At 49.6% G+C, this 13,545-nt stretch overlaps 2 protein-coding genes across 2 annotated transcripts; both read right to left on the reverse strand.

Annotated features, from left to right (window-relative positions):
• Positions 1 to 480: 480 nt before the first annotated feature.
• On the reverse strand, positions 481 to 1,696 carry LOC100539680 (thyrotropin-releasing hormone receptor-like). Its single transcript, XM_031556507.1, has one exon. It carries the CDS (start codon positions 1,640 to 1,642, stop codon positions 725 to 727), a length of 918 nt encoding a protein of 305 aa, XP_031412367.1. The 5' UTR covers positions 1,643 to 1,696; the 3' UTR covers positions 481 to 724.
• A 4,805-nt stretch (positions 1,697 to 6,501) lies between these two features.
• On the reverse strand, positions 6,502 to 12,920 carry OCSTAMP (osteoclast stimulatory transmembrane protein). The gene is made up of 3 exons (XM_010722468.3): positions 12,085 to 12,920; positions 9,832 to 10,861; positions 6,502 to 8,366 (listed from the first exon to the last, which is right to left on the reverse strand). The coding sequence occupies exons 1-3, from the start codon at positions 12,126 to 12,128 to the stop codon at positions 8,031 to 8,033; spliced, it is 1,410 nt and encodes a 469-aa protein (XP_010720770.1). The 5' UTR covers positions 12,129 to 12,920; the 3' UTR covers positions 6,502 to 8,030.
• Between the last annotated feature and the right edge of the window lie 625 nt (positions 12,921 to 13,545).

Consider the following 13,545-nt stretch of genomic DNA (forward strand, 5'->3'; position numbering starts at 1 on the left):
TTACAGCACGGCTGTGACAGAGCTTTCCCTCCTGGACGAGCAGCTGACTCATAAGAGCTTCTCAGAGGCTTCAGCTGAGCTTTTGTTTGGGCTATTTGTTGGTAATGACACAAATCATCACATAGCTCCCTATATAATGAGAATATTGATTATGATATCATTAAACACAACGGCATCTTTACTCCTGTGACCCCAGCTCTGAGATGTAAGCAAGCCAGGGGAGGTTTTGCCTGCTGAGATACTGCAGAAGGTAATGGAGATCTCAAGAAAACTGCCAAAGAGCACAGAATGCTTCCAGGGATTGGAATGCTATCATCCAGCTCATACATTCTTAAAGAAATATGTGCTCCTGAGATGCTCATTCACCTCTATGACTCTGAATCATTTCTCCTGGTCATTAGAAGACGCTGTGCAAGTCAAGCAACAAGTTGGGGAAATAAGAACTACTGCAAGCTGGCTGGAAATAACATCATGCTTGTTCAAAGGCAAGAGGAGCGGTGATTTCAGAGGCTCAAGTCAGTTTCCAAGCATCAGCCCTTAACTTTGATACAGACCATGTCTCAGAGCTTGAAACACGAATGGGACAGCCTTCACTAGCAAAATCCCATGCCTAGATATTGACTATATTGACTCATCCCAGGACCTAGCAGGCAATGAATATTAATTATCCACCCAAACCCCTGCACTACAGCCACTCCCAGTGACTCAGGCAACTCTGCAGAGCTCAGTCAAGGCAGAGGGAGCCCATTTTCCAGCAAAGCGACCTTCCTGGCTCCTCCACAAAAAGAAGCAAGCTATTGGGGCACTCCCCCCACCCAAAGCACCAGTCCCCTGGGCACGGAGCCTGCAGCCCACCGAGGTCTCGTACCTGCTTGCGGGAGCTCAGGGTCCCCCTGCTGCCCAGGCAGGATTGCTGGAGGGAGCCACCCCTATGTGCTGAGCCCAGGGCGTGCTGCGGGGCGGCGGGCAGGGGGCTCACGTATAGAATGCGGGCAATGAGGCCGTAGAGGACGGCTGCAAGTCCCAGCGGGATGACGTAGAAGACAGCAAAATCCAAGAAATAAATGGGCATGTAAAGGCTTCTGGAGACACGGTAGCCACAGCTGACCTGTTCTCCATCTGAAAACGTGACCTGGGACGTGTCCACTAAGAAGAACCACATGAGACAATAGAGGGAGGTGAAGATCCACAGTGAGAAGATGATGCGCTTGGCGCGGGCCACGGTGCACAGAAGCTGTGCCTTGATGGCGTGGCAGATTGCGATGTAGCGCTCCACTGTGAAGGCAGTGATGGACCAGGCGGAGATGTTGATGCCCAGGTACTGCAGGTAGGTGATGCAGAGGCAGCCGGCGTAGCCGTACACCCAGGAAGACACCACTTCAGAGATGTTGGGCAGCCCAGCCACGAGCAGTACCAGCAGGTCGGCCACAGCCAGGCTCACCAGGTAGCAGTTGGTGGGGGTCATCATGTGCTTGGTGCGCAGCACTACCAGCACCACCATGGCATTGCCTGCTATGCCCACCCCGCAGACGAGCAGCACCAGCAGGATGGTGACCACCTGGAGCTCCAGGGGTTGTCGGGGCATCCTGCCCAATGTTTGGTTGCCCAGCATGGCTCCTGGGCTGGCTGAACCGTTGTCCATGGATGCTGCACAGATTCTGCAATCACTGATGAGCTCCCCTCCTTCCCAACCATTTCCCCCTCCCCTTTCTTCTCCACCCACCTCTCCTGCAAATCCCCTCCATCCTCCTACCCCCTTTCCTCCCCTCCTTCCCCTCCTACTCCCTCCCTCCCCCCCTCCCCGCTGAACCACTGCTAGGAGGGGCAGGGAGCATTCAGAAACCCAACCCCTGCAACCTCCTTCCCACCCCTGGGGTTCCCCAGAATCCCCCCAGACCCCCTCACTCACCTGCTCCCCACCAACACTTGTTGGGTCCTGGTGCACTGCTGAGCCAAGGAGAGGAGGAGGAGGAACAGGAGAAGGTAGAGGAAGGAGACCAGCTGGGGTCCTGTCTTCCTTCCTCATCTCAGGAGGATGGAACCAGGGTGATGCCTTCCCGATTTCCTTTGGGCTGGGGCAGAGCAGTGCTTTCCCTGGGGGTCTTAGACCTCCTCCCATTAGCTGTCCCATGGTCACCCCATCTCAAAGGAACAGTGGTGTCACTCCACTGGGGAAAGTCTTACCCATCCCGTGCTGGGAGCTCTGCTGGCCAGGCTGGGCTGTCTGTATCTATCCCAGGCTGTGAGATGTGTTTTCCACCAGTTAGGTTAATGCAGCAGCAGCGTGACTCTGCTGTCAGCTCTGTGCTCGCTCCTGATGTCTCTGCAGCCTCTCAGAAAATGTATTTTCAGATGGAAAGAGCAACTGTGATTGCTAAGATAGAGTACTCATCATACCCAACCTGTGGAGTAGAGGAAAGGGCGAGGAGAAAAGCTCACTTTTCAATTAGATTACATAGCAATTAGAAGCAAAGCCACGCCATTAATCCCAGGCACAGACACCCGTCTTCAAAATGTGAAGGATTTCCAATGCTGAGAGATTCCAGTTTGGGGCTTCAAAGGTACATTTCCAAGCGTGGGTGCTACAGTCCTAGTGTGGATAAAAAAACTCCTGCCCAGCCCCATGCTCTTCTGCCTAAGCAGCATTCTGTCCCCCAAGCTCTGCCTTGTGTGACAAATAAGACTTTCCCCCTTTTCTCTGGGTATGCCCAAAGTTGGCTTTACAGGGTGCAGTCACTGTAGTTTTTCACTCCCTTTTGTGATGTTTTGTTCAGCTTTGGCTCAGTTGTGAAGGGCAAATACCCTCTTCTTCCCTTTCCTTTTCTTCCGTTTGAACTCACTGCCTCCTGCCCCAGGACTTTGCTCTCTGGATCAGCCCTGGGCTGGGGATGCAGTGGCAGGTCCTTGCCATGCCCATCTCTCCTCAGGATGCACTTTGTTCTACCTTTCCTCACTTTTTTAATAGATTCACTATTTCATGGTATTGTTTCATGTCACTGTTTATGCTGCATTCCCCTACTGAGCTGGTATGAGGCGTACACAAAGGCAGGATGCAGCTCATGCAGCAGCTCTTCACCCACAGATACCACTCACTGCTGCAGCCAATCTGATGGTGTCCATCACACACCTTCCTGTGATGCCGGGGAGCTGACAGACAAAAGGTACTGCCACACTCATCAGTCAACATTGTTGTCCTCTGTCAGGAACACAGCCTGGCTGTTCTGACTGCAGCATCCTGGTTGCTCTGTGCGGTGTTTTTAGCAGAGCTGCCATACATTATTCCTCTCTGAAGTTGCTCCCTGACCCCACTGTGGCTTCCACCTACCTTGGCCTTTCTACAATTGGGAATCTCACGCTTTTCCTTTGGCTGCTGTGGGCTCATCTGGTCCTACATACAGAGAGACCTTTGAGATTTAGCGTATTTTGTAGACACTGCTAGGAAAAAAATGATCCTCTCAGCCACTTTTGTGAAAAACACCTCTCCTTTCTCTGGTGCTTCATGGTCTGTATATATTACACCCATAAAACTTCTGCTATTACAGCTGGGTCACTGAGGCTGTACCAGCATTCAGTGATGGTGAAAGTAGAAAAGATGCAGCATAAAAAGGTCACAAATGGGAGGGTTTGGAGCTGGATTATGGAATTTTAAGCTGCAAAGGTCTTCAAAGCCCAACCCATGGCCCCAAACCCAACCCATGGCCAGAACCCAATCCATGGCCATAAACCCAAGCCATTGCAGCAGTGTCACCAAGCACAACACTGACCCCAACGCTGTGGCATTGTGGTCACATGGCAGCAGTATTTCCCTAGATGACAACAGGGAAGTTAGTTTTACTCCCAGCCCCATTTGCAGGACTGTGGGGCTTCCGTGGACACAGAAGCGCACCTTGCCACCTATTCCAACTGGGGGGAGTAATTGAAGATTGGAGCAGCCTGTAACTAGAAAACAGATGCAAATGTGTTACTTTTTCCACACTCTGTTTCCACACTGAAATAATCTCTGGCAGTGACTTCATTTCCTCTGTTGATTATCTGCAAAGAGTGTGAGCAACCCCTGGGCCATCGTGGCTGTGACATTTGTCTGGAGTGACTGCCACTGCTTTTTCCTCCTTTCCTTCTGTTTCTGTGGCTGAGGGCTTGTTATGAAGCACTAATATGGAAATTCACAGTTGTGAAATATGAAGCATTGAGTCAGAGTGAAACGTCACACGATCTTTGGTTAAAAAGAACCAAAATGAGTAAAACTGTGGTGCAAATCACTTGTGGAATCTCTGCAGCTGTCTCATGTCCTCAGCTCATTTTGGTTCCTCCTTTGGGGGGGGGAAAAAAAAAAAAATGTCTAAAGGCTCTTGCCCAAAAGAATGGTTTTCTGAAAGTTCCCAATTCACTGTGGATCTGACTGTTACTCACAGACAGCAGCTGGGATCACTGCAGGAGCAACAGATGCTGCGCCTGGTCGTTGGCTACTGGTCCTGGTAGTCGAGGACCACCTTGTGCAGGGTGGAAGAGGGAGCAGAGCCAGAACACAAGGCTTTCCACGGCTGTCCAGCCATGCACCATACTATGGAGTAGATTTCATTTGCCTTTATATTTATTCATATTCCCTTTTCTAAATCTTGGGGTATATAACTTCTTCATTTCATTTACTCTTCAAATGCTATAGATAAGATAACAGCAATAAAAACGGAGCTTGATTAAAAATCAAGAAATATTTCTGGAGAGAGGTGGCTGAGTGATTCTCTGCTCTGGTGGATGTAGATTGGTGGCTCTGAGTGAAATCTTTCCCAGTGCACTGCCTTGGCTGAACAGTTTACATTTGCTCCTCAGCATATTAAGGCCATTCATCCCCCTGGACAGCCAGCCATAAGCAGAAATGTAGCATGTATTTTACTTACACTTGCACTTGTATCGGGTGAAAAATCCACAAAAATTTACCACAAGACCCACGGGTAACCAGGGGCTTCAGGGCACACCCTGTCTGAGGACCTCCCAACCCCCTGCTACAACTGAGCTGGTGGAGGGAAGAGCAATCCATGAGCCTTTCTATGTGTAATTAACACTTTTATATACGTTAGAAAGAAATTCCAAACCTCCACAAGTGCAAGGGAGAAAACGAACATATCCTAGTCTGGCATCAGCAAGGATTTGGGCTGGTGTTGGCATTAATGAGCGATGAGGGAGGAAGATGCCTGACCCTTCCTCAAGGTAGTTAAGGCTCTCCTTCACCTGCAGCAGTGAATGATAGGTGACAGGTATCATCATGACTTTCCTTTCTACATTCAGTAAAAACCCTTCTGACACCAATGCGATGACAATTCATGACTCTCCATGGTGTAACGTCACATTTATTGCTTCCTCCCCCATGAACCAACCCCAGCATTGCCACAACAGAACTCGCTGATCACCTACTCTCCAGTGTTTCTACAAAGCCCAAACTCTTCCCTTTCTCTCATCACTGAAACCACAGAAATTGGTGTCGTGTGTGCAAAAAATTCATACAAATCTCTTTTTTGTCCCTGAAGACCCACCTGCAAAATGGCAATGGCAGCACACTGCTTCAGGCACAGGTTTATGACAGCTGTGATGCTGGAGGCATAAGCAGAGTGGCAGTACCTGACACTGATCATTATCCTTTCAAACTGATGCAATTACCCTAATCAAGGCTTCTTTCATGCTGAACTTTGGTGTTTAAAAGTACAAACTTTCCAGAATCAATCTTTAGTAGTTAAAATTTAGGAGGAGCTGAAGGAAACTGGAAAAGAGAACCACTCTGGAATGAGGTTACCTTGTCCTAGCAAAGAGGAATTTTCAGGTTGAAAATGGATGTTTCAGAAGCTCCTCCCACGCTGTTCAAATGCCCTGGGAGTGGGGCACTGCCAGTGTGAAGGATGCAGTGGGAACCTGTGGGTGGGACTCAGTCCTCATGGTCCACATCTGTGGTCTTCTCTGCTCCAACTCCTCTGAACCTGGGGGGCCCATCTCTGAGGAAGGATGACCCAACACTGTCCTGACTATTCCAGCCTCATCCCCCACACCCGATATCGCCCCATATCACCTTCTGCATGCCCCAGCAGGGCTCCTCGCTGCTCCACGGACTGACAGGTGGGACAGGCCCTGGACACTGGATTCCCAAAATGCTACTGGCCAACATTTTAACAGTTTTTAAAGGGCGTTAAAAGATTGCTACATATCTCTTGCCAAACAGATGAGTCTTTCCAAGGAAAGCTGTTTTTGATGTGCTCACTGGAAGGCACTGTGCTTCTGGAATGGTTTGTGGCTGTAGGGTTTCCCTGCTCCCCTCACAGCTCCTTAACCCCTGACCCCAGGCAATTTTGGCTTCTCAGTTGGCAAATGGAAATATTTTTGCTTTCCCCAAACAGAACATCACAGAGTATTAGCTGCAGAAACTACATGATATGGCATAACTGCCCAGGGAGGAGGTGAGGTCACCATCCCTGGAGGTGTTCAAGAATTGTGGGGATGTGGCACTGTGGTCAGTGGGCATGGTGGGATGGGTTGGGGTTGGACTTGGTGACCTTAGAGGTCTTTCCAACCTCAACAATTCTATAATTCTCTGGCAAAGCAGCCTAGCTGCTGCAGAGGGGGAAAGGTGCTAGTATTAATCACCTTAGCAGCAGGGAATTAAGAAACCTGGGGAGATAAATATACCGGGGTTTTGTTAAATTGATGCTCAAAAAATAATCCAGATCTACTTTGTTTCAAGCTTCTCAGAAGCTGATAGGACTTTGTGCATCTGCAGCTGCCACTTCACTTCTGTAATTTAATCTCTTTGAGGTGCATTATACCAAATAATTATCTTAATGAAGACTCTAATGGGAAAAGAGAGGGAAATAATAGATGTGCTTTGAAGAAATGAAGCTGCAAAGTTGCTTTGTTTTGAAAATGGCACTGGTTTAGCTCCCTCTCCTCTGGGCTCTTGTTCTTATCTAGGTTCTGATCTGCCTCTTTCAAAAGATATGCTTCAATGATGGATTTTTGCATATTAGTTACAATATCACCATTTCTGAGTTTGAAGCAACCCAACACATAAAACTAGCTATTGCTTTAGCAAAGCCCAGCCTTCCACGTCCTGTCCCATTCTGCTCCCTGCAGAGCTCTGGCTCCAATGTCAGGTTTCACTCCACCACTTCTATATCCTCCTGCATATTGGCCTGAGCTGACCTTTTCTTGGCTGCCCTCCTCCTCTTTTGTAGTCCTCCAGCTGCTCTATCTGTTATTCTGGAGAGCCCCGGTGAAGAGATTTCAGCAAGTCCTCACGCACTGATTCCTACTCCCTCCCATGCCCAGGAGGTGCTTCTCGTTGTCATACAGTCTTGAATTTATTTCAGCAGGTTAAAACAACACTTTATATCATAAATGATACATATTCTTAATAATAAGTAAATAATAATAAATCAATCAATGCTCCTGGAGATTTTCAAGAGAAGTGTAGATGTGGCACTGAATGACACAGTCTATGGCAGTCACAGCACGGGCCGATGGTTGGAATGGATGGTTGTTGTGATCTTTCCAACATTAGTGATTCTGTGATTCTATAATTGATTTTTCTTCAACTCTAATGTTTTGGGGTTTTTTGCTTGCTTCCTCTAGTGATCGCTTCAGGGAGAAAGGAAGTGGTTGGATGAGATGATCTCATAGGTCTTTTCTTTCCAACCTAAAGATTATATAAATCGATGAAGGGTGCACTTCCTCCAGCAGTGACGTGGGAGGTGAAGGAGCACTTCCTCCACCCATCTCCCACGCACACTTAGCCTTGCATAATGCTGCCAACACACTCACAGTCATAGGAGCTATCTTGGGTTCCTTTTCCCAACATTCCTGGATGAGTTCTAGATTGAATTAAGAAAAGAAAGTGAATGTAGCTCATTTTTCTCAGATTAATGCAAAATACCACTTCTGGCCTTTTTCTCTCTTTATCTGGCAAATATTGTTCCCAGACTCCAACCACTTCTCTGGAGAGTGAATTCTGTGATCTCTTTGCATATCCAGTTATTGCCACGAGCTCTTTGTCATTCCCTGCATGTCCAAAGTTGTCCTTCATTTCTCAGCCGTGTTGTCTCCCTGTGCTTCCGGGACAGCTTGCCATAGAGGTAACGTGCCCGCTCGTCCTCCTGGCTCTCAAAGAAGGAAGCAGCAATTTTCCTGCACAGGCGGCGTGCGTAGGTCTCCAGAAAAATGGTGGCATAGATAATACAGAAGAGCAGTCCCACAACCAGCAGCACAGAGGGGTTGGGAGGTATCGGGGGGCTGATCCTGCAGCTGGTAGAACTGAAGGTCAGGGAGTGGTGGTAGCTCCTATCAACATTCTTCACAGAAGATGAGATTTTGAAGAAGTCTATTCCAGCCTGAAATAAAGAGAGTAAGAGGTTAAATGAGGTATGAACATGGGTGTGTTGAGATGAGGATACTGAAGCACAAATATACTTCAGGCAGGTATTGTGGGTGCTGAACCCCTGGCATGGTGGGATTCAGTCCTGGCATCGTCATCTGCTGCTGCAGGATTCACACTGAGACAGAGAGCAGCAGGGGCTGCATGTTTTAATAGAAAGGTTTGTTTCTAAGCCCTTATTGCTTCATTATAAGCAGTTATCCGAGCTAGGAAGTGCACAGGCTGGGGCAGGAGGAAGATGGCAAGATAAATAGGAAAGTTAAAAAGCAGAATGAGAATTAGAATCGTAGAATCATAGAAACATTAAGGTTGGAAAAGGCCTCTAAGATCATCTAGTTCAACCATCCACCTACCACAGAAATTACCCACTAAACAACATCCATCAGTGCCATATACTTGTGGTTCTTGAACACCCCAGGCATGGTGACCCCACCACTTCCCTGGGCAGTCTGTGCCACTGCATCACCTCTCTTTCTGAGAATAAATTCTTCCTTATTTCTAACCTGAACCTCTCCTTGTACAATTTAAAGCCATCATCTCTCATTCTATCACAGTTACTGGGGAGCAGAGGCTGATCCCCACCTCACACAGCCTCCTTCAGGGAGTTGCAGACAGCAATAAGGTCTCCCCTGAGCCTCCATCTTCTCCACGACTGAACCATCCCAGTTCCCTCAGCTGCTCCCCACTCCAGTCCCCACCTCGTGCTCCAGACCCCTCCACCAGCCCCGTTGCCCCATTCTGGACACGCTCCAGATGTCTGTGTGGCAGTGAAGGGCCTGCAGCTGAGCACAGCACTCGAGGTGCGGCCCCACCAGAGCTGAGCACAGGGGATGATCACCTCCCTGTCCTGCTGGCTGTGCTGTTTCTGATACACATCAGGATGCTGTTGGTCTTCTTGGCCACCCAGGCACACTGCTGGCTCATGTTCAGCTGAGCAACAACCAACAGCCCCAGATCCTTTTCCTCTGCAAAGCTCTCCAGCCACCCTGCCCCAAGCCTGTAGCAATGTGTGGGGTTGTTGTGACCAAAGTGCAGGACCCAACACTTGGTCTTGTTGAACTTCATCCCGTTGGCCTCAGCCCAGAAATCAGCCTGCCCAGGTCCCTCTGTGGGGCATTCAGGCCCCATTTCCTCTCACTTCGGTGCCACCTGCACCTCTTTACTGAAGGTATACTCAATTCTCTCATCCAGATTATCAGTAAAGATATTAAACAGGGCTCCAATACCGGCCCCTGGGGAACCCCACTCACGACTGGTTGCCAGCTGAATTTAAGAGGATATAAAAATAGATTGAAACTGGGGAGTTTTGTGAAACAGGATACTGGGTGACACAAAAGCAGCGGGCAGGGCTGTCCCCAAGGATCTCCTGCACACTGAGCAGCATCAGAGCCCAGGGCAGCGCATTAGAGAAGCCAACTCACCTGGTATTTGATGCTGAGCGTGACGGGCACTGTGGACAGCTGAGCCATCCTCCTCACTGCCACGTCCGCTACGCCAAAGACGAGGTGCTCCAAGGCCACCACCACCAGCAGCAGCAGCAGGGCCACCGAGAGGCGCAGCGCCTGCGCCAGACACAGCATCAGCTCCTCACGGGACAGCCTGAGGCCCGTGGGGCGGATGAGGCGTTGGGCTGAGCCCACCAGCAAGTGGGAGGCTCCTCTGTCCTCAGCCAAACGCTGCAGCTTCTTGGTGATGTAAATGTTGTCGAAGCGGAGGTTGGTGAGGTAATTCTTCAAGTACCAGACAGACTCAAAGCAGAGGTAGAGCACGGAGAAGGCAGCGACCAGTTTGTTGCCTGCTCGCACACAATCTTTGACCAACACCTCGACAGCCAAAAAATCCTTCCTGGCTTTCTCACCAGTGAGGTGCACCTGCTTAATCCAGGAGTTGTTCTTCACCACTGAAAACTGAAAATGTCCATCCATGGGCTTCAAAATAGCGCAAGTTTGGATTTCATCCGCCAGCTTCCAGGAAGCGTTCTTCAGCAGACCAGTGGAGTTCAAAAAGCTTTCAGAGGAATTCTTGGAGATGCATAGGATGACCTGCAGTAAGGTCTTGATGTTGCTGATGATGTTGGGGATGATGTTAACTACTGCTATCATGATGCAGGCTGACAAGAGGAGCTTCCGGCCCTGCTTGGTGCCCAGCGTTGGCATGATGATGCTGAAGGCACAGCGCACAGGGTGCAGCAAGAACAGGGCAAGGAGGAGAAGCAGGCTGAAGGTGATGGCCATCGCAATGGAGATGTGCTGGGGGTACTCCAGGGACGCAAGGAGCCAGTTGTAGAAGAGGCCTCCAAGCAGCACGGTGATGCAGGAGCACTGCAGAAATAGGGCCCACAGCTCCCGGCTGTCTGCTGGGACTGGTTTGGAGTATATGCACCATTGCTCTATCACGATCCTCTGCAACTTTGGGAACAGGAAATCTTCACAATAGGCGTTGTCACGCACTCTGTGCAAAGAATAAGCACCTAGGTGTTAGTAAGGGAAATACAGAAATGCACTAATTTGGGGAATTTGTAACATCCCTCTCTGGTCTCGCTCTTTGCCTCTCTGATACCTGAGTTGCTGGCACTGGGGTCTTCCCTGCAACCATGCAGGCCAGGAAAGTTCAAAGCATTTGTTGAAATCACTGTCTACAACTCCCTGAAAGGAGGTTGTGGCCAGGTGGGGGTCAGCCTCTGCTCCCCAGTAATAGCAACAGGATGAGAGGCGGTGGCTTTAAGTTTCATGAGGGGAGGTTCAGGTTCAATATCAGGAAACATTTATTCTCTGAAAGAGTGTTGATGCAGTGGCACAGCTGCCCAGGGAGGTGGTGGGGTCACTGTCCCTGGAGGTGTTCAAGAAATGTGGAGATGTGGCACTGGAGGACATAGCTAGTGGGCATGGTGGGGTGGGCTGGGGTTAGTCTTGGGGATCTGAGGTCTTTTCCAACCTCAATGATTCCATGATTCTATGAAAGATCAAATACCAGTTATAAGCAACTCCTCCTCCTCTAATATCATTAGAGAAAAGCATTATATTACTCTATAAAAAACAAGTCATTCAGAGTAAGCTGAACTCTTCAGCTGTGTTTAAGAGTAGGTTTGATGGCTTCTTAGAAGAGGGAGAAGGGAAGAAAGGACTCCCGGCTGCTCTGGAAATTGTTAGTTAGCTCAATAATTAAGGTGCTTAATGGAACAAAGGAGCTGGAGCAGGAGCTTTTGCCTCCCTGCTTCTTAATAGGAGACTAAAATCCAAATAGGAGACCCAGCAAATCTATGGTGACAAATAGAGATCAGAGAAAAAACTGTTTCACACAGATGCTTCAGTGCCAGAGGAAATCTCCAAGGTTAAGAATTTGGCTACTGCAGGCAGGATGAAATGTCCCAGGGAGCTATTTAAATGCCTAATGGAAACAAATGTTTGGGAAGAAGTACTATTTCTCAGGCCTCTGATGTGGAATGACTCTCCAGAGAGCAGAAAACCTGGCGGGGAGAAGGATTATCCCCCTGCAGCTTTTAGTCTTGTCCCAAGGATGAGACCAGCCAGGAGAGCCCATCTGTCCCAGCCTGGCAGCAGCAGCAGTAACCCCAGAGTGGGAATTGTGCCCGGCTAATCCATTTCCCAGAGTTTGTCAGTGGATAGGCAGTTCAAAGCTTTTGGGACAAAAGGACTGAAGCAGGTGTTACATACCTGGATGATGAGATGTGTCCCTGTCCTGTCCGTAGGCTCCCCATGTTCTGGTGCCCTGTTACTCCCACTGTGGATGCTGGAGGCAGCTGCTGGGACACCCACAGGAAGACACCAAAGCTGTCAGCACCAGGCAGCCAGGACTCAAAAAATGGGCTTCATATGGCAATTTGGGTCAACAGGTGCTGTAGATTCCTGTTGTGAGTGGACAAAGCAGGTATGTGGAGCCCAGGAGCAACCCCGCTGTCAGACTCCCTTGGTTCTTGCTGAAGTGCAGAGGCTTGGTGCAATTATACGCTGCCAAGAGAAATGAGTCAGCTCCATATGGAATGAGTCAGTACTATATGGAAAGACTGGGGGGAACAAGGATCATGTGGGAGAGGGGTGTCACTGTCCTGAATTGGGAAATCAGCTGTCTCATCCCAGCAGTATGCTGAGCACTTAGAGAGAAGAGGGCTTTCCTCTGGCAGGCATCAGTCATGACCCAAAGGCACTTCTGGGCTGGAAGGCTCCAACAAATGCTCTGGTCACTGTTGATCAGTTCTGGCAGGCTGCATCTTTCTGCTGAAACTGTGAACTCACGTGCTGGGCTCACAGCGCTTAAGGGGCGACTGCCCAACAACTCTCACTTCTGTACCCCTTCCTTGGTGGAATCTGGCTGCTTCATTCTACCTAACTCAAAGAGGTTTGCATTTAGGAAGCCTGACTCAAGCTTTTTGCTGAGACCAGCAATCTCGTGGGAGCTGTAGATGAGCATCTTTTGGGGCCATGGCCATTGGCTATGCACAACTGGATCTGGGTATCTTGTGGTTCTTGCAAAGGAAGACCTGCACCTTTCCCAATTCCCTATGGCCAACAAATCCACCATAAAGAATCCTGCAGCAGGCTGGGATTCCTGAAGCTCCAGCCTCCAAACCTCAGGGAAGGACCAGCCACGATGGCTGCTCCAAGACATGTTTCCAGATAAGAGTGGGGAAGATGCACCTCCCTCCTCCTGCTAGAAAAACCAAGACACTGTCTACAAGAACTGTGCACAAATCCTGCTTTCCTCCACTCACAGAGCACAGGGAAGGTCACATAGCCTTCCCTGGCTCCACCAAACCTACGCTGGGGCCTCTCCAAGTGATGCTACTGCCTCCAGCCCTCCCGCCGGTGGGAACATGGGGCTCCCAGCCAGTTCCCATGCTCCCTGCAGCGAGAGAGGGCGAAGGGTTGGGGCTCAGCTGGGACACAGCTCCCTCCCCAGGGATGTGGCTGTTCCCCACAGTGGTGCGGCTATTGGAGGATGAGCAAAGCTGAGTGTGAGCCTATCTCTGTCTGCCCCCTCATCCCTTCCTGCATGTTCACAGCGCCCAGGGACATGTGCAGAGAGTTGAGTGAGGTACTCTGAGTGGCTCCAGCCTTCAAGAAAAGCATGGAATGGTTTAAGCTGGAAGGGACCCTCAAAACCCATCTGGTCAAACC

The sequence above is a fragment of the Meleagris gallopavo genome, chromosome 22, assembly GCF_000146605.3.
Source record: "Meleagris gallopavo isolate NT-WF06-2002-E0010 breed Aviagen turkey brand Nicholas breeding stock chromosome 22, Turkey_5.1, whole genome shotgun sequence".
NCBI lineage: Eukaryota > Metazoa > Chordata > Aves > Galliformes > Phasianidae > Meleagris > Meleagris gallopavo.